At 55.4% G+C, this 22,998-nt stretch overlaps 4 protein-coding genes across 4 annotated transcripts; 2 read left to right on the forward strand and 2 right to left on the reverse strand.

The window, feature by feature from the left end:
- Positions 1 to 2,402: 2,402 nt before the first annotated feature.
- Positions 2,403 to 3,457, reverse strand: COCSUDRAFT_8654 (hypothetical protein; the record flags this gene model as incomplete). Its single annotated transcript, XM_005648184.1, has 4 exons — positions 2,403 to 2,546; positions 2,706 to 2,861; positions 3,088 to 3,241; positions 3,387 to 3,457. Coding segments are annotated over 4 exons (525 nt in total), but the record flags the coding sequence as incomplete, so codon positions are not given.
- A 2,163-nt stretch (positions 3,458 to 5,620) lies between these two features.
- Positions 5,621 to 15,671, reverse strand: COCSUDRAFT_83696 (hypothetical protein; the record flags this gene model as incomplete). Its single annotated transcript, XM_005648308.1, has 21 exons — positions 5,621 to 5,820; positions 6,150 to 6,318; positions 6,584 to 6,756; positions 7,082 to 7,205; positions 7,521 to 7,808; positions 8,144 to 8,368; positions 8,903 to 9,109; positions 9,432 to 9,509; positions 9,788 to 9,964; positions 10,419 to 10,574; positions 11,068 to 11,328; positions 11,538 to 11,656; positions 11,881 to 12,052; positions 12,421 to 12,654; positions 12,943 to 13,161; positions 13,379 to 13,612; positions 13,870 to 13,958; positions 14,100 to 14,362; positions 14,658 to 14,773; positions 15,189 to 15,326; positions 15,480 to 15,671. The coding sequence occupies 21 exons, from the start codon at positions 15,669 to 15,671 to the stop codon at positions 5,621 to 5,623; spliced, it is 3,834 nt and encodes a 1,277-aa protein (XP_005648365.1).
- Positions 15,672 to 16,251: 580 nt separating this feature from the next.
- On the forward strand, positions 16,252 to 18,211 carry COCSUDRAFT_15268 (mitochondrial phosphate carrier 1, minor isoform; the record flags this gene model as incomplete). The annotated part of the gene is made up of 6 exons (XM_005648185.1): positions 16,252 to 16,553; positions 16,683 to 16,806; positions 16,967 to 17,049; positions 17,241 to 17,302; positions 17,588 to 17,804; positions 18,103 to 18,211. The coding sequence occupies 6 exons, from the start codon at positions 16,252 to 16,254 to the stop codon at positions 18,209 to 18,211; spliced, it is 897 nt and encodes a 298-aa protein (XP_005648242.1).
- A 1,213-nt stretch (positions 18,212 to 19,424) lies between these two features.
- On the forward strand, positions 19,425 to 21,992 carry COCSUDRAFT_66057 (hypothetical protein; the record flags this gene model as incomplete). The annotated part of the gene is made up of 4 exons (XM_005648186.1): positions 19,425 to 19,436; positions 19,737 to 19,950; positions 20,214 to 20,461; positions 20,898 to 21,992. The coding sequence occupies 4 exons, from the start codon at positions 19,425 to 19,427 to the stop codon at positions 21,150 to 21,152; spliced, it is 729 nt and encodes a 242-aa protein (XP_005648243.1). The 3' UTR covers positions 21,153 to 21,992.
- Positions 21,993 to 22,998: the final 1,006 nt, after the last annotated feature.

Below are 22,998 nucleotides of genomic sequence, written 5' to 3' on the forward strand. Positions count from 1 at the left end.
CAGCTGACAGTCAGAGAAATAAACTTAGATGAATCAATTGCGGGCCTGCAGCGATGCGGCAGACAGCCGGAGTCCCCAGGCTGCGTTGGGTTTTGCTCATTAGGTGGTCACACACCGTGTCTTAATGCTGCTCATGATCATCCATTAGACACCTCTGCAGCCTGTTGATTGTTGCACCACAGCACAAATAAGCACCCATGATTTGAGGCACCCAGTCCTTATTGTTACACTTGCTGTGCGCAAATACCAAAAGCTCTAAGCATCGGGCGGCAGTATTGGTTCATCAGAGCTGATGATACAGGGCGTTTCTACAATCAACACGAATACCATTCCATGCAAAGACTCATATGGGGCCTCTCCTGCACTTGTTGCAGCCCTGCAAAGAGGGCAAATGTGGGAAAAAATATGGAATTCTACTTGCCTGCCAGCCTACAAAGCACCATGCCTGCCACCGTCTGCCTCAACCAATACACAGTGCAACACAATGGACAAATCTCTACACCCACAGAGGACTGTTCACGCCAGAGCAAGGACGGCCACTCTGCTCAGCAGCGGCTGCAAAGTCACAGCGTGCAAAGCGTGCCACTTCAGCTCACTCAACATGTACAGATCAGCGGGCACCTCAGGGCGGCTCACACTGGGGACTGGCTCTACTCACTGCATTCACAAAATTTATAATTGTTGGGAAGCAACCCTCCTCTACATTTGCGATGACACTCTTGCCTAGGTCGGCCGCTGCAGCCACTTTCATTCATCGGGTAAAATCTGGGGCTGACTCACGATATGACACAGGACTCCTTTGTAAATCCACAGCAATCAATGCGATCCAAAAGGAGCCAGCCAGCGGGTGTGGCAGCCTCACCGCTCCTACTTCAAAGTCAAAATGCCATGTCTGGGGTCCGTGTGTGTTTGTTGCTTGTTGGTGCAAAGGCATGCAGGTCAGGCACAACGCTACCGCTATCAAACACTGACAAGTGGAGAAACACTGTACACCTCATATTCAAGGCAGACCCGCTATGCATGCGCGGACGGCTCTGCTTGTCTTGTTTCTTGGCTCTCTCCCTGACAGCCCCTTCATCTTGCAACGCTAATAAAACACACTCGCACAGCACCTTGCAAGTATTGCGGCCCGGCATCATCAACATATTTGGGTAAAGTGCCCGTTTTCATGGCTCGCTGCGCCTAAAACAGCGGCCACTTGCTAGGAAAGAAGCCAGCATGCAATTGTGCAACCCTCTGCTAAATTGCCTCCTGCCATTAAATGTGCGTTCAAAGCACGCATATCATGCTACTCAGAAGAAGGTCATGTGGCACACAGCGAGAGACATCAAAGACTTGGTTACTTGAAATGCACGTCGGTAGGCCAAGACTTGGCGAGGACCCTGGATACTGGTGTGGCGTCTATAGCTACAGCGGGTGGGGTCAGTCTAGTCCAGTCAGTGCAGCCCGACCTGTCAGGATTTCAATGGTGGCCTACGCTAAGCAATCACAGTGCGCGCGCGCATGAAACTGCCGGCTGCTTCGCTGGTGCTGCGTTGCAGGGGCTGGGTGCCTCAGACGCTGGACATGCTCCACTGGTGCTCCGGAGGGGCCATGGATGTCTCCTTGTGGGGTGTGAAGCTTCCACTGAAGGCGCCACTCAGGTCCCTGCTGAGCACGCTGACCGCGGACGTCCCCAGCCCGGCTCCGTCGTCCCTGTAGCCTTGGTTGAAGACCTGGCTGTTGGCGAAGGCCGAGCCGTGCCCCGGGCTCTGCTGCAGGTGCCCGGGGCTCTGCAGATGCTGCGGGCTCTGCAGATGCCGCGGCTGCTGCTCCGCCATGCTTGGCGCCAGCGAGAAGGCCCCCTGGAAGGCCTCTTCCAAGCTGTTCTGCCGCAGGCTGGCCGAGGTCGGGCTGACGGCCGGCGCGCTGCTCCGCTGCTGGCCTCCTCCCAGAGGGAAGCCATTGCCCAGGCTCATCCTGCCCATCTGGGCTGACAGCGCTGAGTAGCCCAGATTCTGCTGCTGCGCCTGGTTACCCATCATCAGGTTGTGCTGCCCCAGTCCCAAGCCTTGGTGGCCCAGGCTGCCGCCGTTCCCCATGCCCTGTGCTGCCAGCCCCTGAGAGATGCTCTGGGCCAAATTGGCCAGGCCCGCTGTGTTGTTCGCCAGCATCTGTGTCAGGATATCGCTGCTGGCTCTTGTGAAGTCCTGTCCCCCCACGCCGCCGTTGAGGCCGCCCAGACCCAGCCCCACGTAGCCGCGCCCTGACAGCCCAGTGGGGGAGAATCCTGCTCCAGGAAAGCTGAACCCCATTGGCCGCGGATTTCCCACGCTGCGTGACACAGAGGCGAGGTAGGATCCTCGGCCCCCAACCGCCCCTCGCGTCTGCGGGCCCATCTGGTCGCGGGGCACCGCTCGCTTGATCTCGATGGGCTTGTCATGCAGCGTCTGCATCGTGCCTCCAGAAAAGACTCCATCCACAGCCTCCTCTGTGCTGAACGTGATGAAGCCAAACCCACGAGGTCGCTTGTTGTCATGGTCGTACATCACCACCGCATCCTCGACCTGTACCAACGAGAAACGCCATCGCTGAGCGGGCCTCCAAGAGGGAACATCTGATGGACTGGGGTTTGCAGCAAATTGGACGGGCAGGCTCCCAACGCTGCTTCACTAGCAAGATGAAATTCCTGTAAAGGTCTCTGCAGCTCCAGGGTGGCGCCCCACCTCCCCAAAACGCTCAAAGTAGCCCTTGAGCACATTCTCATCCACGCTGGGTGCCAGGCCGCCTACAAATATCTTCTTCGTGCGTTGGGGGTTGCTGCTGTCCAACACCCTGCCCGACGGGTGCTCCTCTTTAGGAACGGCCTTCTTAGCCTCGACCTGCGCCCGGACATCCGAAAGTTTGGAACTTAACATCTTCCCCAGCCTGCCCTCATCTCCCCAAGAACCGAAGCCAGGCTGCCTCCGGCGACTTTTAGGGGTACCACTGGCCCGCAGGGCATGCAGTAGCACCAGGCAGGACCAAGAACAGCGGCCTGCTGCCGGAACTCGCAACATCCGCACGAGGCCGCACTCGTCTCGCAGCCGTGGTAGGGTTTCTCCTCACCTCTCTCCGGTCTATGGTGTGCTGGAGCGAGACCACTTTGTCTGCCACCGCTGGATCCTCGAAGACGACGAATCCAAAGCCCCTGGGACGCCCCGTGTGGCGATCGTAGCTGACAAACGCCTCCAGTACAGTGCCAAAGTTCTCAAAGAAGGCCCTGCCCAAAACCGGATGTCAGGCACGATTGGCACGCCTTTCGTTGTTCTGATCACGCAACGCCTTTCACCATGCAACAAAGGACCCATCGCAGACCCCAGCAGGCCGCAAAGCAGGCGACAAGAGTGACACATCCGCTCCCCTACCTCAGCTTTTCGTCACTTGTCTCCCAGCTGAGCCCCCCAACAAACACCTTCGCCTCTTGTTTTGACTGCATCACACCACTCGCCGGGCACAGCACCAGGCCATGAACGCTCCCTACTGGCACCTCCGACCCATGTGCGACGAGAATCGGCCCTCCCATGAACGGCGTTTCGAAGGTTGGTGCCGGCAGTTGATTGCGACAGCCGGAAGAGCATCGCCCAGCGGGGGGTCCCTGACGCCGCCGAAGCGATCTTGCAGGCTGACTCAGCTTGCATCGCCTGATCAGGCGACCCAGATGCATTTCTTGGCTGAGATCTACAGCTGGCCCAGCAGTTGGCCTTGGATCCCCATGCAAAGATTCCCCCAAATGAGGATCTCTCTGGAGCCCTTCCCTCAATTGACCTTGCAAGTCAACGTGGTGTGTGATGATTTGCATGACAAGCTCAAGCAGTAAATATTTGCATGTGCTTGCCGCCACTGGCACTCAAAATTCTGCATCATATGATATTGTCTCGGTGACGACTCGTTCGGCGCCTCAAACTCGTTCGATCTCAGCAATCCACTCATTGGCGTCTAACAGATCCAGCGGGCAGTCCAAACAACTGCATGCATGCCGCGCAGCCTGCACGGTGACTGGTAGCATTCCATGGCAGCCTTTCCTACTGATGTCAACAGCAAAATCTGCGTCCTTGTCAGCACAGCTATTACACATCAGCCAAGCTGTCTCCCAATCACCCGACGGCCATCGCTCGTTGCTCCAGGATGCCTGACTGCTGCATGGCGGTGCTGTAGTGCGCCTGCAGCGCTTCGCCGAGCTGAGCGTGCAGTCGTGCCGCACCGGGGGACGCTGTGAAACCCAGCTGAGCCAGCAGGTCCCCCAGCAAATCGTGGGGGAACCAGACCCCCCCGTGGCGCTGCCGCTGCACGTCGGTGACCTGCGCATGCCACAGTTGGTGCCCTTCAGCCGCATGAACCAACAGAGGGCTCGATCTCAGGCAACAGAAAAACAGATTGGTTCCGGGTTGCCCCATTCGTTGTGCTGGACAGACCGGCTCCTGGCGTGAGTTGTTGATGCAGTCCTAACTTCGGGCACGGCAGGTACCAGAAAAGCAAAGTGCGTCAATGATCCACGCCTGGCCTGACAGATTGCACTGAAGACAGTGGCAGAACGGCTTGTGATGAACATGTAACTTTTCAAGCGAGACACACCCTCATGCACAGGCTTACTGCCATAAGCTTGGTGCTTCTTTAGTCCCCAGCAGCATGTGATGGTCACCTGTGTCTGCCAGGCATGCAGGTGAGTCAGCGCCAGCATGGCGGCGTCCTCGACGCGACCCTGCCTCATGTAGATGCGCAGCAGCGCCGCCGGATCCGCGGCAGACCCCGCCATGCCGCGGCTCGGGTCTTCCACCTGGATTGCACAAGACGACCTCTTGCTATACTGTTGGAACGCAGTTTGTAACCTTTTGTGCAGTGGGACATTGTGTGCAAGGGAAGACATGCTGCCACTGGAAGTCCAATTGCATAGTGCTGATAGCAACAAGAGGAACTTTGACAGGAACTTTCTCTGACACTATAGAAGAGCTGTTGGGTGTCAGTGTCCAATTGCAGCAGCTGGACCTTAACCAGAAAAGGGTCACGGACACCCGAGATGCTCCCACTTTGGGAGCAGGAGAATCTTGATAGTGGCACAACATCCTTGTTGGAGGCCCATGCGGTTACTTGCTCTCCCATGCCCTGTCTCTACCGTCATCCCTACCCCCAAAGTTCGCTACTTACCCCGTACAAAAGACTAAGCAGGACTTCCTGCTGCGTACCTGGAAGAGCTGCAGCAGCCAGGCGGGCAGCCGGAAGCGCGGCTCCGCGGCCAGGATGGCGTCCGCGGCCGCCGCACGCAGCCGCCCGGCCGAGGGTCCCCCCGGTCCCCCCTCCAGGAACCGCCGCAGGGCCCCCCACGCGGATGCGGCGCTCGCCTGCGCCTCCCCCTCGGCCCTGCTGCCTGTTCATCATTCAATTTTATGCCGTGGGTGTCTCTTCTTTCTTCCTTGTCTTGTCGCAAAGAAATAATTTTAACCATAGGGATACACATCAAAGAAATGATGAAATTCCTCCTTGATAAAGACAAAGGAAACGGATGTAGGCGTGGCACAATATTAAGCTGTCGGGCCAGCTTCATGACACCGTCATGTGACCCTTCTGAGTGTGAAACAGGGCTTTCAGCTGCCTTTCAGCTTGATCACGCCACGAGAACCGTGGTCTTACCGGTGCCGGCTCCGAGGAATGTGGCTTGGCTGGCTGATGCGAGCGACTGGTGCTCCTGCTGCTGAAGCCGCACGCACGCAGCCGCCAGCGATGCAACACTCCTCTCCAGCCACCTGCCCAGCTCTGCACCGCTGTAGATCGTCTCCGCCAGCCGGATCGCCGCCTCAAAGTGCACTGCACATCGAATTTTTAATCAGCGACTCCAGCACAATTGACACATGAAGGCTTTCACTAGAGAAGTTGACGGCAGACAAGCGCAAGGGACAGTCCCATGCCACGCTACATAGCTGTCACACTCGACGTCATGATGCACCCACAGGACGAACACGGCTGCCAATATTGTTTTCTCGTTGCTAAGCAAACCGTACGCTCCATTGCACACGACGTTCGCTTGGTGTGTGTGCATGACAAGAAACCTGTAAAAACATGCTTCTTCAGGGCATAGCTATTTAGCCTACAGTGCAGTGCTTCTGTACAGCCATGCAGAGCAAGAGAGCACGCACTGTTGGCGAGCAGCAGTTGGAGGACGTCTGCGGGGCGGTCGGCCGCGCCGGTCGTGCCGCTGCCATATTTGGCGGCCAGCGAAATCGCGCGCGCGAGCGCCAGCTCCCGCCGCAGGCTCTCCGGCGTCGCCAGCGCGGGGGCGGTCGCTGCAGCCGCTGCCAAAGGATCCTGTTCATTCCATTGTGGTATTTCAAATCTTTTGCACCCATTCTTCAATTCGCTACCTGCTTGTGCAGGCTGTGCGTGCAGGTGCCCTAAGAGAAAGGCCGGCAGGTGACTGAAGACCGAATAATGTAATCTGCAGACAAGGGCGCAAGACACTGTTGCCTCATGCTTCAGAGACGCAGCGGGCAGAAGTGAGAAATGTGCATCAAAGCACGGGCATGTCCCTGTCTTTGGAAAGGAAGCACGACTGCGAGCTATGGAGCTTCACCTCGTTGCGGCTGCCGGGGAGTGGGGATCGTGGGGAGGACGTGCCATGGAGGAAGCGATTGGGCAGGGGGGACCCATGGAAGGCCTGATGAGTCAGCGCCAGGTCAGCGCCAGTCGGATCCTCCAGCCAGGCTTGCGCCGGCTCCACTAAGCTCAGCGCGCTCAGCGCAGCACCTGAAGAGATAAGCGCGTCAGTAAATGCAAAGCGAGTGCCAGAAATTGCATGTTTTTATTGCTCCCCCATGTTGCAAATGTGCCATCGACCATCCAGTCTTGCCTGTCGACAATTTAAACTATGCGACTGGCAGACATGTAAGACTCAACATGACGAGAGCATATGCACAAATTTGTGGGTCTAGCAAACTCCCTGCCGGAAAACTGGAACCACCACAGTGCAATTGGCTTCTAGCTTGGTGGCAGCATGACTTGCTTTACACAAGGATGTATAACATGCAGGGAGTAACCAGAACCGCTAGAATGCAAGAGGGAAGAGGCGCACTCAGGGCGGCATGCACTGCCTCGACAGCGCTGGGTTCCTCGTCTCGCAGGCGCCGGGCCAGAGCCAGCTGCGCGGCAGCCGCCTGCCGATAATCGCTGCGCGCGACGCAGAAGTCGTACAGCACCTGCACGCCAGCTTTTCTTTGTGATACCAGCTCCAAGACTGTCAGCAGGAAGACCGGCAAGATGCCAAATGTATCTACACTAATCTACTTGGGTCGCCAGCCGATTGCACACATGCTCGACCTTGCAAGGCAGACATGCAGATCAAGACAAAGGGAAGTATGAAAGATGATGTCGCATCCAACAACTTCCTCAATCCCCGATCTTGACCCTTTGAATGGCCCTGACATGATGAGCTGCCCTCAACCTTCCGCAAGGCAGCAAAGCCACAATCCCATAACCATATGTCGGTGTCAAGACACTGTGCACTGCAGCACCTGGTACGGCTGCGGCCGGGCGCCCAGCTCGGCATTGTCCGCGCGCCGCCGCAGGAAGCTGGCCGCCTCGTCAGCAAGCGACAGGATCGCCGCGCCACGGCCGCCACCATATGGGGGACCGCCGCTGCTGGAGGGGGGACTGGTGCCCCCCACATCGAGCGTGCCGGCAAAGGGAAGCGCCACGAGCGAGGCGATGGCGCCACGCGCACAGAGATCCCCGAGCAGCCGCTGCAGGCAGTCCAGCTGGCGCTCCGGCACCGGGTTGGCGTGCATCGCCGCGTACGCCGCCTGCACGCCGAGCGATCAGTTTCCGCTGCTATCATTGGACAATCGTATTGTGAAAACATAATCATGCCTCTGTTGACTATTAAAATTTCTCTCTCTGCCTCTCTCTCTCTTGTGCGTTGGCTAACATAACACACATATATTTGCTGAATTCAGCGTGCAAACCTTCCAACCTCCGGGAAATGTACAGGCTCAGAGTACCCTGGCAAATTCCTAGAGCAAGTGCATTGCGGCCACAAGCAAAACCGAGCACAGCACCACCATAAAGTTTTCATAGTGGTTCTCATGCAGTGACGCATGAGCAGCGAGTCTGACAGCTGCTCGAGGCGTGCGCGCACCTCAAAGCGGCCGGCGTCGAGGGAATAGACGAAGAGGTTGGACCAGAGGCGGCCCTCGCGGACGGCGCGTGCCGAGGCGCTGCTGTCTGTTACGGCGTTCCCGGCTGCGGGATGTGCGACGTCCACCTGGCGCACGGCGGCCTGGGCAAATCGGGCAGCCCCCTCCGGGCAGCCCAGCCGCTCGCACACCAGCATCAGCACCTCGTAGTACTGCAGCCGCTCCGCCTGTGGCGCATGCCAGCATTAGCGGCAGCCTGATTAAACGCAGCGCTGCATGATCTTGACGTTTGCCTGGAAGATATCAGATATATGCTAGGTCTGCCTGAGGAGTCTCACCCAGTACCTCAGCCTGGATGCATTTGGAAGAACTTGGACCAGTGAGGTTGGGCAGAGCAGCATAATCGTTAGCATGCACAGCCTCTGTTGAGTTTATATGCACTGTTCATATCTTCAAGGGCTATCATAGACCTGAAGCTTTACTATCAGATGGTCGGAAAGTTGCGATAGCAAAGGGAGGACGAAAAGGAGGTGCTGCCAAGGCAATGTGGACTGGACCTCTGATGGCCAACATCACCAATAAAGATTATTGGGATCTGACATAACAACAGGTTCCTGCAGCATCAGCCTGGGCTGACCAGATCGCCTGCAAGGACGGAAGCTCCTAATCCCCCCTTTTGGTGCATGACTGGCCCTTCAGCAAACAGTATAAGAGCCGGCAGAGCAGCATCAGCACAGCTGTACAAGTGCACAACAGCGCACCTCTGGGCCCTCAGGCTTGTAGGAGCCGGTCAGGTCCGCTGCCAGGCCACCAAGCAGCCCTCTGACAAAGGACTCCTTGCCGGCGTCCGATGCAGGGGCGGCCAGATCCGCGGCCGCTCGGAACAGTGGCCCGGCCGCTTCGTCCAGCCGCCGCTGACGCTGTGCCGGGTCCGTTACGGACCGCAACCCATCCAGCAGTGCATACCCCTGCACAGCAGTAGAAATGGTCACATGAGAAAGTGAGTGGTCCTTGCGGTGAGGATTGTGAGGCGCCTGACTGACTCCATCTGGGCTATCCTGTCACACTGGGCAGCGCTTGGTGCGGTGTGGACTATGGAAGGTTGTGCTTGAACCGTGCATCACATGTTGAAAAGCTCTGTGCTGATTACAACATATGGACAAGCGTGACTGGTACTTGATGCTTTCTTGAGCATCACTCAAAAGTTTCCGCATGCATGCTAGGTGCTATACCCAATACTAGGGCACATATGCTGCCCTTGTTGCATGCAAGGAATTAACTCTGACTCACCTTCAGAAACTGCAGGCCCGGCTCGTCTGAGGTGGGACCGGCCAGCTGTAGCAGCGGGAGCAGCAGCGGCAGCTGCTTCTGTAAGAACAGGTTTTGTCCAATAAACATTACCTGCATCCACCAGGATCCTCAACATTAGGCTCAGTAGTAGCTCCTGGCTCCCAGCATTCTGCAATGATGGTCATTGCCAGTTTTAGAGCAGAGCGCAGTGGAACGGATGCCTGCCCGCACCATCACTGCGCGAGTCCTGACAGCTTTGATTCAGTAGCACGGGATTGTCTCACACTTTGGTGAGAATTGCAGCCACACCAGTGCTCCGAAAGCTATGGGTCACATTATCAGATAGTTCTGCTCACCTGCTGTTTGAGGCCTGCTTCTTCAGCTCCCTCTGGGCTCTCACTCAAGCCAGCATGCAGCAGCGCAGATGCGAACTCTGTGCCTGCAGCTGCCGGCCCTCCAGCAGGCGTCGCTCTGGCGCCCAGCCCCAAAGTAAAGATTGGCAGCAGCGCCTCTGCCAGTGTACGGTCATGCACCTGCACACAGCTTTTTTTCATTTTAAGGAACTTGAGTTCTTTGAGTTATAGAGCAATCTGCACGCATGGGGTGCATGCCTACACCACCAAAAAGTGAACTCGAATTTCTCGATCGGGCAAGTGTAGAATCGAAAGTGAGAAGGCTATGTGGGAGGCGTGTGCTGTGCGCAATCTTTACTGTTGATGCGTTCTCAAGGAGCAGGGCGCCTCAGGAGATGCATACCACCTGTCAAGGTGCCCAAACTGGTTTGGGTTGCTTGCATGGAGCCATGGCTCCCGGCGGAGAAGACACAACAGAAGGGAGCAGGGAAGGCGCGGACCTTGAACGTAGCAGCATGTGTCAGGCAGGGGCGTGCCCTCGCACCCTGTTAACAGGAGTAGTCACCGGAGTGGCAAATGCACGTGGATTCCACTGTACAATACGGTATATACAGGAATGTGGTGAGGCGCGGACCTTGTGCATGGGAGGCAACGCTGTCGCGCGGGAGTCACGTCCCAGGCGCAGCTGGTGCATCAGCACAGCCGGGTCGCTGCTGGCCGCATCCTTTGCCGCGGCCGGCGCCGTGCACAGCCACCTCACAATCTCCGCCCGCCGCATCGCCTCCTCCGCCTGAACAGGGCATACCATCGATTTTCAAATGATTTACTTATCCTTATGCAAGCTGAAGTACCTGGCAGCTGCTGCGGCTGGACATCGCCCACCTCAAGAGTCTGAGGCTCAGCGCTGTCAGATCTTGACAGAGCGTGTGTCAGCAGCCGATCAGAGAGACACACTGATGAGCACTTTGCCATTGGGCATGCCCCCCACAGCACGAGATATCAAGTCTGCGGGACCATTGTGGCATTGCTCTATATTGAGCACCGCTTGCAGCCTGCAAATGAGTTTCGCAAGTTTGCTTCCTTGCATCTACATGCCTGATGACCTCATAAGTCGTAAGGTGACACAGAAATGGCTAATACTGAGTGGCATGTACATCAAAGCATCATCTGTGTGACGCCGAAATTATAGGGTCGTGGAGGCACATGGAGCCAAACCGGCTTGCTCACAGAAACACCAATACAGGGGTCCAGTGTCGGTATCAGAAAGTGGCAAAGGCAGTCACCTTCCCTGCAATTCTGCTCTGCCAGGCAGTGCTGCTCTGCGCCTGGCCGCTGTGGGAGGGGAAGCTTCCCAGGCTGCGCACGTTGCCAAGGTAGGCAAGCAGCAGCAGCAGGTCCCGGGCGCCGTCGGCCGCGGCAGCCGCCTCGTCCCGGGCGACAGCTGCCAGGAAGCCAGCAGCTGGCAGCGCCGCCTGGGAAGCTGGTGGCGCAGAGGGCTGCTGCAGCGACGTTGTGCTCATCAAGCCGGCGTAGGATGCAAACACCTGAGCACCACAACGAGTACTAGATCAACACATGCCAATTATAATTACTACTGTGTATATGACCACTTAAAGTGACATTGGCTTCTGTGAAAAGTATTGCTCACATACGTGCTTAGCCTGTCATGATGTATTGACGATGTCTGCATCTTTTGTTGGGAAATGTCATGCTTCTCTGAGCGTATTTCATGGGTGCACCATTGTGTGCTCACCTCCTCTGGGCTGCGAATGGGCTCCAGCAGCGCCCCGATCTCCAGAGCCAGCCTGGACCGCTGCCGCCGCCACTGACGCTGCACCTCTGCCGCGTGCGCTTGTGCCCCCGCCCTCGCCCCTGCAGCAAATCAGAGTCTTGTGCTTCACACTTGCTCCTGTTACAGTCCCCATATCACTCACCTACACACGTTGGGGACTTGCCCTGGACCTCCCTATATGTCTTCACACACTGCTCTAGACCTCACTCGATGCGGAGGCTTCCTTCCCACTGCTTAACACTCGTATCAACATCATAACACGATAGAAATACCATGGAACAGCTGCACAACGTTTCAAACTCACCACCCATTGAAGCGTCCCTGGTGGGGCCGACAGCAATGGCGTGCACGAGGGCGGGCATTATGGCCTGCCCGACTGGCAGCCCCTCTGCCAGCAGCTGGGACGCCATGCTGTGCACGTACGGCCCCAAAAGATCCCTCAGCTTCGCGCTCGCAAGCGCCACCCACTGGAACGCCTGCACAAGACAATCTGCATCTTAATGCACTGTCGTGAGCATATTGATATGGGCGTGGGCAGCCTTCAACCGCCCAATGAATGAATAGATCGCGCGCCAAATTTTCGGTGTTGCCCGCATGCAGGTTCCCTCTCTTAGCACCAGGGCGGATTCCCAGACCTTCATTAGTGTGGCCCTAAGAGAGAGGAAAGAGAACGCCGGCAACACCAAATTCCGCACCTAATTTACCCGGCTGTGTGGTGCAAAGGCCTCCTCGCCCTTGTAATTTATGCAAATAGTGAGGACAGCAACCTTAATGCTCCTGTGAGGCTGCACCAAAATTCAATGTGGAAACACAACAGCCTGCATGGGAGACAGTGGACGGACACCTGGGATGGTGCCGGGTGCCCCGGGACGGCCAGCCCCGCCGCATGCGCAGCGGCCGCCCCTGCCGGCCGCAGCAGGCCAAGCGTGGGGCCCCCCCGGACCACGCTGGGCGCGCTGGGTCCCCCCTGCAGCAGCCCCAGTGGCCTCTGCGCGGCCGACAGTGCCCCCCAGTAGCCGCGCAGCAGCGCGTGCACCGCCGCAAACTGGCCAACATCGGCCGCTCGCTCGCGAACGGCCTGCATGATGACATCAGCGGGCCAGCTCAGCATGACAGGTCAGCTAAAACTGTCGCCTGACAGCGATGCAGGACGTCCAAAACTAGCTCGCAATTGGTGGACAAGCCAGTGGGCGCCACGCATCGATTTCTTCAAGTGAGTCAGGAGTCGACTATACTGCCTGCCTTGTACAGGTACAACCATCGGCGACTGCTTGGGCACAGTGTAACCATGAGTGTGCTCAGGATCCCAGGCACTGGCTCTGGAAGCGGGTTTAGCTGCAAGTAGTTCCTATCTTGAACCCCTCACCTTGAGCGTGAGCTGCTGCAGCTCAGCCACTGGACGGCTGGTCAGATCTGGGAGGGCTGTGGGGCGCCCGACAGCAGTGAGTGCGGCATGCAGCGCTCTGTGGGAGAAGCCGCCGGGAATCAGCAACTGGCCCACAAAGTGGCGCGCTGGCAGGCCAGCCGGGAGAGGCTGCCCGCTCGATTGTTCAATCTTCATAGTCACAGATCGCCACAAGTCCTCCTGTATGGCAGCAACACTGTGGTGTGAGCACGAGTCGGCAATCCCAGGAACCATCAATCATTAATAGGACGACTGGGCGGACTAGTGTTTCCAGCATATTACCCACATGGCATCAATTCATGCGTTGTCAGGTCAACTAGTTTCAGTTACTGAGAAGGGAGCAACGCTGCAGAGACGCTTCCAGAGAAAGAGCACAAGGACCTCCTTCAGTGCGGACCTGAAGCTGCAGATGCGCCTCGCTCGCTGAGGTCAGCCCGCTGACATCATCGCCGAGGAGATGCGCCTCAGCGCCGCGAACGCCGCGCGCGACGGCCGCCTCATCCATCGCAAACGCGCTGCCGTCGTGGCCGAGCACCCATGCGCGCACCCGGCCGCCCGGCCGCTGATGCACCGACAGGTCAGCCGCTGATGTGGCGGCTGACGCAGCGCCAAAGCGCTCCAGTATCGCCACCTGAGAGGCACGTCCTTGCCGATTTAAATTATTGTTAGGTCTGAATATGAAGCTACCATACACTAAGGCACCGCAGCTCCGTCATGGCAAAAAGCCAACAGTAGATGGCATTAATCAAAGTATTGGACTAGGAGGACACTGCAATATAAGGGAAAGTACCACATGCATGCCAAGCATCAAGTGCCATGACAACATGATACATATGCTGCATGCAAGAGGAAGGCATGCATGCAGGCCTGCTGCGGCTAGGGAGCCACCTGCTGGAGGGTGAGGCCAGAGATGCTGCCGCCGTCTGTGCTGACCTCCCCATTCAGCTCAAATACCGCAAAGTGGCTGTCCTGGCCTCCTGCAGAGCACATATCCCAGGGACAATCAACACATTACCATCCTCTTCCCAGAGCACAACAACTAACAGCCTGAGCAGCGAACCTATGCTCACAGTCGGAACAAAGGATATAACTGGGCCTTCGGCATGCAAGAGACGCACTGCTGGCAGCCTCGGGCCGGTCAAACTGCGCGATAATCTTGCCGGGGCGGCGGGCCTCCGTTGCAGAAGGAGCCGCAAATCGCAGCCGTGTCGGCGTCAAGGCGTCTGCGGTAGTCGAGTCCGGCTTTAGCGGCTCCTGCAGCAGGCATGCCTGCCGACGGAGGTCCCACAGGCGCAGCGTGCCGTCCGCGTATGCTGCCGCCAGCAGCCGCCTCCCCCCAATGCTCACGGCTGCCAGATCCTTGACCGCTGGGCTCGCTTGCCTGCGCCAGGAGATTGAGCATGTGAGACGGCCTTGCCTTGGCTGTGGCTAGCGCATATACAGGTCTCCTATGGCTGATTGGCCTCCTCAATCATGTACACAGCTATGGCGCAGATTTATACAGTCAAGCAGCATCGACATACAGACATTTCCATGCTTTGAGGGCGGTGCCATCGTCTGTAAGTACTTCACACACGTGCATTGGCACTGTTTCTTCATGCATGAGGAATCTCAAATGCTTGCAGCTTTGCTGAGGCGGAAAATGCCATTCGGTCAGGTGCATGCTTTGAACCCACCTGGCAAACAGGCTGGTGAGGAGCCGGCCAACGCCGCCTGCATCTTTCAGCTCCGAGGCTCCCTCAGTCGTCCCGGCGCACAGCGAGGCTTGGGGGATGCACAGCACGCTGCCATTCTGGCAGCCCATGCAAAGGAACCCCTCTAATGCAACCAGAGCTGTTGGCGCGCCCAGCCTTGGCAGATCTGCGCTTATCAGAGATTGTCAATGATCTGGCTAGAAATTTTGCATGCACAATTGACATGATATCAACAGGCTGCCAGCTCTATGCTCTCTGCACCTGTAGGGACACCCTTGCACATCTCTGCATGGCATGCCAACATTGCATGCATTGAATCCGAGCACAATCTGTGCAACCACATCCTCATGTTGTTTGAGCAGAACGCTGACCTTGAGATAGATCTGCACCGGCAAAAGCACTGCCATCTGAAGGCACACTGGCCAAGATGGACCGATGGCGATCTCCCTGCTGTTGCCCATGTTCTTGCGATCCAGGTAAGCTGATGGCATGCAAGAAACCTCTGGCGGTCACTGCATACACACGGGACTGTGACCCAGAGACATCCACGGCCACATGCGGCGAGAGAGCCGATGGGAAAATCAGCTGCAGAGCACCGTCCCTGACAGGCTCTGTGTTGCTGAATTCCAGCAAGCTCAGCACTTCTGGTTCCTGCAGGCAATTTCTTGCATGTGTCAGGGCTGAGGCAGTGTCTGGTTGTTGGATGATGAACACCATTCTGGTGGCTCTCTGTGATGTAAACACGATTGCATTCATCCTCTTTCTCACAGTGAATTTCTTGATGAGAGTATACAGAAAGCGTACCTCGGCATTAATGCTCCAAATGAGCCCCCTCCCACCGCCGACATGTGCACCACTCCCAACACTCACGACATCAAAGTTTGTTGCTGTCGCGTCTGGCTCTGCTGCCTCGGCCACTTGTATCCTGTTTGATGTGAGGGGCTGCTGTGCAAGAGACGTCTCTACAAAGAGTTCGGCCACGCGCTGATTGGCCATGATGATATAGATTTAGCGATTTTAATGGACCTCTGATTTTATCATTTGTACTTCCGCTTGGCCATGTTTGACACGCCTGGCATCTGAAGACAATCGTTCCATTGACAGTCTTCCTTTACTGCTTGTGGGGGTCTGTAAATCATCAAATGTGGAGAAGATGTGTTTCTTTACACCGCAGAATCATTGATGAACGTCCTGGCAGACTAAGGAATTCCATCCATCGATGCATGCAGGTGAATTGGGGGTGGACCTTGGGTGGACCACTCAGGACCATAGCAAAACTGCGTCGGAGACCGGCTAAATGACTAAGGGGGTTTAGTAGCGTAGGGTTTTGAGGTGTGGGCGCGAGGAGCTAAAACATTTGCACCAGAAAGTTTTGGTGTTGTTCAAGGAGTCGGCAGTCATGGCGTTCAGGGTACTGCCCGATTCACTGTACTCGCTGGACAAATTTTCTCCCGCCGTTCTGTCCGCGGCCTCGGTGAGCAGCTCTCGCTCTGAGCGCAATGCTGTGCCAAGTGTGTTCTCAGCCTCGGAGAGCACTCTGGCGCAAAAGTTCAAGCTGGGTGCCAGCCCTATGGGCATGCCTCTGATCCCCGCTGCGACGGAGAAGAAGATCCAGCTCTACAGCAAGGACTACTACCTGGCTTGTGCCCTAGGTGGAGTGCTCAGCTGTGGCCTCACTCACACAGCCGTGACTCCCCTGGACGTGGTCAAGTGCAACATGCAGATTGACCCCACGAAATATAAGAGCATCGGATCTGGTTTCTCCATCACTTGGAAGGAGGGTGGCTTGGGCGGGCTTGTGCGTGGCTGGATGCCAACTCTCGTTGGCTACTCCGTTCAGGGCGCTGGCAAGTTCGGCCTCTACGAATACTTCAAAAAGTAAGGATTCAATCATTGCTTTTATCATCGCGTGCCATGTATCCCAGTCATGCTTGTCAGCATTTATTCCTTTCCAGTTGACCAGATGGAATATAGCTTGATCCCACTGAAGGAGTTGTTATTTTGCAGGACATACGCCGACGCCGTAGGTCCAGAGAACGCTAAGAAGTACCAGACCGTCGTTTTCCTGGCTGGATCTGCTTCTGCGGAATTCTTTGCCGATATCGGCCTGTGCCCCTTTGAAGCCGTCAAGGTAAAGCTCCGATCCAGCCTGCTTTGAGTGTTTTGCGCGTTGCTCGCCATCCATTGCGACACCAGACGTTTTCCAGAGTATTTGTAATGTGCTGTGACATCCCATGAAGTTGACTGGGGTGCATGCTTCATCAATTTACACTGGGATCTCTGTTATTCAGGTCAAGGTCCAGACAGTCCCCGGCTGGGCCAAGGGCTTGAGCGATGGCTTCCCGAAGTTCATCCAGCAGGAGGGCGTTGCTGGGTGAGTCCCGGCTTGAAAGGCATTGCATATGGCTGTGCGGCAGGATCCTCTGTTTGGCACCCATCAGATGCTGAAATATCGTAAGAGAGCTGGTGTTGTGTGGTTTCGCGTGGCTTCGCGCAGTCCTCACTTGGTGCGGCTGTTGGTAGCCACCTGTACATTCAGCTAAAAGGCAGATGCGTGTCTCCCAGGCTGTGGAAGGGAATCACGCCGCTTTGGGGCCGCCAGATCCCCTACACCATGATGAAGTTTGGTACGTGTTGCCTTTCCTGTTTGCCAGACCCCAGTGCTTGTCTCCCCTGACGGCTTCAATTTTTCATATGCGTGCTTGCCACAGTGTACACCAATGGGTGACAATGACTGTCAGATCTGGCTTCCATGTGACATGCATACATGCATGCATCTTGCACTGCATTACAGAGCATCAGGCAGGGGAATCACCTGCACCATGCTGTATGTCCGATCTTGCTTTTGTGACATGATGAGTGCAGCAGACTTTGCAGCAATGTGCTGACCAAGATGTGCTGTGTGCATGCAGCCTGCTTTGAGAACACGGTGGTGGCGCTGTACAAGTATGTGGTGCCCAAGCCCAAGGCGGAGTGCAGCAAGACAGAGCAGCTGGGAGTGTCCTTTGCGGCCGGGTACATCGCTGGAGTCTTCTGCGCGGTGGTCAGCCACCCAGCAGACAACATGGTGTCCAAGCTCAACTCCACCAAGGGCGCAACCGTCGGCAGCATTGTCAGCGAAATGGGCTGGTGCAGATCTCCTTCTCATCCAGTCCCTGCATAGTTTGCCTCAACTAAGAGCTTCATTGCCTTGTCATGTATCATTCTTGGAGCATTGTTGCATGTCATGCATGCCGTTTCTCATGCATGTCAGTATGAATGTGCTTTCGCCGTTTCCCTGACCCTGACATGCATGTAGTTCGCAGCATATGCAGCTCCGCATTATATACCCAGCAAGGGCACTCATTGCTTCTGCAGGCATTTGACATGTGCTGTATCATTCAATGTTGAACAGCAAAGGGTGTGAGCATGTTCTTGTGTGGTGTAGGGTGGCCCTGTTCACTCGTGGCCTGCCCCTGCGTATTCTCATGGTTGGAACGCTGACCGGATTGCAATGGGGCATTTACGACGCCTTCAAGGTCTACGTGGGACTGTGAGTGCCTGCCTCATTTTCTCTTGATCACTGCAGTGTGCTTTCCATCTAGACTGCTGCATGCGCAGACTTGCTGCCATCCAGAGCACCATTGCACTCCTGGACGCATGGTTCTGATGCTGTGCACTGAGATAAACTTTTGTTTTATTGCCAAATTGAGCAAGGTCTTAGTGTGCTTTTCTGTGGCTTGTTGCAGGCCGACCACAGGATCTGCCCCCCCTCCGGAGCCAGTGAAGTGAGATCTGCCACCATGAGCAGTGATGGAGCGGGTTTTACTGCTTGGCATCTCCCAGTATGGGAACTCCATGCGCATGGAGGGCTTGGTCTGTTGCTGAAACTATCACAGAATGCTCTTGGCGAGTGCTAGTTTGTCATCCCTAAAACACTGTGTTCAGGACAGACATTCCATTAGCAGCAGAAGGTTTTGCTGGTCTGTTTTCTTTCTTGCGTGTGCAAACTTTTGGATTGGCAGCAGCCAATGGCTATGTCAGAGGTTTCTCTCGAGAGGCATCTCTCGAAAGCATTGTCACAGGTGTAAAACATAGGGACAGAATTACTGCAACCTGCTAGGGGGCAGCCGGGTACTGTGTGACTTGCTGGGATTCTCTGCCGCGACTGCTCTCAGGAAATGGAGCTTGCCGCTGAGGAAGACAGCTGTAAGAAGGTGGCTATTAATATTCTGTTGCATGCATGCTGATGCATCCTTGTTGTCTACAATCCTTAAGGTCGAGCAGGCCCTGGTCTAGGACCGTTGGCCTACAACACATGCCACAGTCACCATGATCCCGGATCGGCGGGCCATTAAATAACATCGCCACGGTGATCCAATGGCCAGGCCACCAGAGTACCCTTGATAGGCAACCTGCTGTGAGCTGTGCAGCTGCCAGCCACCACTGGCCACCTGCATCATGCTGTCTGTAGTATGGTCACCTCGAGATCGGACGCAAGCTGCTTTCAGACCTTGCTTGGATCGCCTCAAAAAGGACCTCTCATTTGAAGAAAGCTGTTTGACCTCATATTATGTCACTCACCCCTCGAGCTGTCCGACAAAAAGACAGCGAACGCGATGAGTTGCTCTATGAAGCAAAAACCCGTTGGATCGTGATTGCATTCGATGTTGTAAAAATATGAAGGAACATTCTGAGCCACCGGTCGCTCCTCTGCCCCCTCCTCCTCCACCGATCGACGTGAAACTGCTCCGTGAAGATGAAGTCCGAATGGCAGCACAGGTGATCACACGATGAATAACCCTTCGCTTGCAGAAAAGTACTCGTTTGCACCTGTTATCGCCTGTGGAAGCTGCAATTGAGCTCAGGAGAGTCTCATCGGGCAGTTGAAAGAAGCTGGCTGCGCTACCTGTAATTTTCACACCATCGATTGCGGACACAATCTGGATTGAGACTGAGCAGATCTCAACAAGGGTTTAGGAAATATATCTCATGTTCCACAATAATTGTGAGGGATAGCATCGAATATTTCTGCCTGTAAGTGCACGCCCCTACTGAAGTGGATGTTCTTGCATGCAACAGATTCTCGCCCGCTCTTTCAGAGACTATCCTATTTGGGCCTACATCCAGCCACGGGATGAGCAAAGGCTCAAATTGCTGGCCTGGGTGCTGAAGCGATACGTGAGGGGATTGCTCACAAAGTCAGGCAGGAAGAGAGGGTATGCCTTTGCAGTCAAGGAGAAACCCAGCGAAAAGCTCCTAGGAGTCGTCCTTCTGTGGCGCCCCAGCTCATCAGGTAGGGAGGCAGCCTGTGGTTCTGACCACAGAAGACCACTCTGTCTGATTACAGAACAAATATACCAGATCAACAGCTTCAACAGCACATGGCCAGACGGCCATGCAAGTAGAAATTGCAACTAGATTATTCTAGTACATCCATCAAAGCTGGGGCAGTGTTTTTCTGTCGTCTAGGCATTGCCTTTGGCCTGCCGTAGGGGACATCTGCATGCATGGGGGATTGCTAAAATGCTGAATTTTTAATCAAATCTTGCCTCACAGGTCCTGGCAGCAGGGAGCTGCAGCCGTGGCAGGTGGTGCGGCAGGGGCTGCTGGCGCTGCCATTCAGATTCGGCGCCGGGGTGACTCACCGGCTGCTGGCCGCTGACTCGGGCGAAGAGAAACAGAAGGACCTACTCAAGCCCCAATTGGGCGCCTTCTGGTACCTGGACTACATGGCTGTGGACTGCGCTGCGCAGTCGCGAGGGCTGGGCTCGAGAACACTCTCTCTCTGCATCCGCCAGGCGCAGGTGCGCTCTCTGGGCCCTCGGCACCTGCAGATACTTGTCCCGCAGGTGGAAAAGCATTCTTGGGCTTTGCAGACATGAAACGGTCCATCGCATCTTTGCATGGGAATGAAAATGCCGAGCCTCTCTAGCGTCGGGTCCTACTTGGCGCACCGTGCAGACGGTGCATGCCCCCACCGGTGAGGCATGTGCAGCTGAGCACTAGCAGCCACAGTTGGCAGGGTGAAGTGAGGCAAAAGGAAGCCTCCAGGGACGCAGCATTTGAGAGGAATTTTTTGGGACGCGCAACATTTACGGCACGCAGGAAAGCTGTACCTACTGCAAATCTCCTCTTAATGGCTTGTTGGCACGTGTCAGAGACGGTACGAAAAGTGCAGCCCATACAGATTATATGCAGCAAAATAGCCGTGTGATACCGTGTCCCCGCATGCATGCGCAGGCGGAGAGGGACTGCCCGGTGCTGGTCAACACCTGCTCGGAAGCTGCGCGCAGCTTCTACCTGCGCAACGGCTTCTCGGAAGTTGGTGCGCAGCCGGTCATGATCGGCGGCCGGCAGCACTGGTGGATGGCGTTCCCTGCTCAGAGCCTTGCTACTCTTAGTCATGATACTGAGCTTAGTCATGATGATGTCCCGGTCAAGCTGACATTGCAGCTTGCAGAAGCAGGGAGCCCTGGGGTGCCTCCATTGAGGTGAAGGTTTGGTGTTTCTTCTCCGTTTTGGTTAAAGGAAGGGGCTCTAGGAATGCATGAGGCTTGGGATGGTGTAGTGACAGTACCTGTATCAGTATTTCCTTCCCTTCTGAGTCTGCTAGTCGGAGCTTTCCTTTCAATCTAGAAGGCTGTTTTGTTTGGCTGCGATGGGAGCAGGATCTGGGATGACATTTTGGGGCGCTGGGTGCGCTCTTTTCCGAATGGGCAAATATCTCCCTTGGGGAAGTGTAGCCTAGAAGAACACAAAATTTGAAAGGGGGTGGCAAGCTTGTTGCTGGCAGTACTGAAGCACTGCTAGCTGTTTTGAGATTTCCCAATGACAGAAGTTCTTCTGACTGGTCGTACATAGGACATGCTGATCTAGGACATTACTCCATGAACCAGGAAAAGGGCAAGTTGAACATTACTGATGGAATGGTCTATTGAATTCAGAATTGAGAGAAGAGAAAATGCTCGACATCAAGGCGATAGAAAATTAAGGCACTGCAGAGAAGATGTAGTTCAGCGGACCGTGCGCACCTTCGGTGCGCCACTTACTGACCCTCAGGACTGCAGCTGTTTAGAAGGCAGCAATGTAAATCTTTTAGAGCAACAGACTTGCGTCCCAATCTTATTGCCGTGATGAGACTGCAAGGATTGGGACTTCTGCTGTGACGATCAAAGGCTGACGGATGGGTGTGGGTGTGGCAGGTCAGTGCTTTGCATTGCCTGATGCTAGCATGCTCGCCATCTTTACTTGCGCTATCTGTACTGAGATACTTTATATTCACAATGTATGGTACGACGGCATTCATAAGCGTAAAGATGTAATAAAGTATTACACAAAATTAATGCAGTACACCATGCCAGAATTTACTGGACAATGCAGACAGTACTTGGGTTTCTTCCACTTCCTAAGCACTGCTCGGTCAGACAAAGTGCTCAAGCAAGCTTGCTTGTATACATGTGGACATCCCATCAACCATTGAGACCAACATTTGGGGCTGCAATTTGCAACCACCCCTTGATGTTCATAATGCAAACGTCACAATCATGTTTTTGAATATGAAGCCGGCAGCCATCCATGTTGCCTTGCAAAAAATCCAGTGCTACTCCCTTTTGAGCAATGACCAGTACTACTAGGAGCAAAGTGCGACCCTACTAATAGAGAGAATGCACCCTGACCACATCCGCTGTGGCCTTAAGGCATCAGCGTTTCAATTCCTGCCCCAATCTAATTGCTTCCAGACACTGGCGCAGAACCGAGCATGAGTGGGGCAATAAAATCTCTGCCAGAAAATCTCTGTGCCGAAAGATCCCGTCAGCAACACAGAAGTGTTGCATCATGGTCATGCCAAACATATAACACGCGAACATGGTACTTGATGTTTCTCAGTTTTAAAATCGATGTAATGCGGCACAGAGCGCCGTACTTGAGACTTGTCACCTCCTCCTCACCTTATTTTTGCAGGTCCTCACCCTGATCACTTGACCTGCTGCCATTTATAGTGGCACATCTTGCACATCCACCTCATGCATTCACAGATCTTTGGGAACCTTCCTAAGAGGTTTGCAAGACTCCGCCCACACCCCATGCCCAGGGCATGAGACATGCAAAACCAATGTTTGTTGGATGAATTTGTTCATAGTTAGAGCATGCCCATTGCTGCAGAAGACACAAAGTGTGCACATTCTTGTCAGTGGCAGCTGCATTCCCAATGAGTAGGCCCGCCGCCCGGCTCAGCGCTCAGGTCATTGGGGGAAATTGGAGGTTCCACAAAAGCAGCCTCCTTGAAATTACTAATGGCGCCTCAAGGCGACTCTAGCCCTGCCAGGCAGGGGGCAGGGCA

This window comes from Coccomyxa subellipsoidea, assembly GCF_000258705.1.
Source record: "Coccomyxa subellipsoidea C-169, whole genome shotgun sequence".
Taxonomy (NCBI): domain Eukaryota; kingdom Viridiplantae; phylum Chlorophyta; class Trebouxiophyceae; family Coccomyxaceae; genus Coccomyxa; species Coccomyxa subellipsoidea.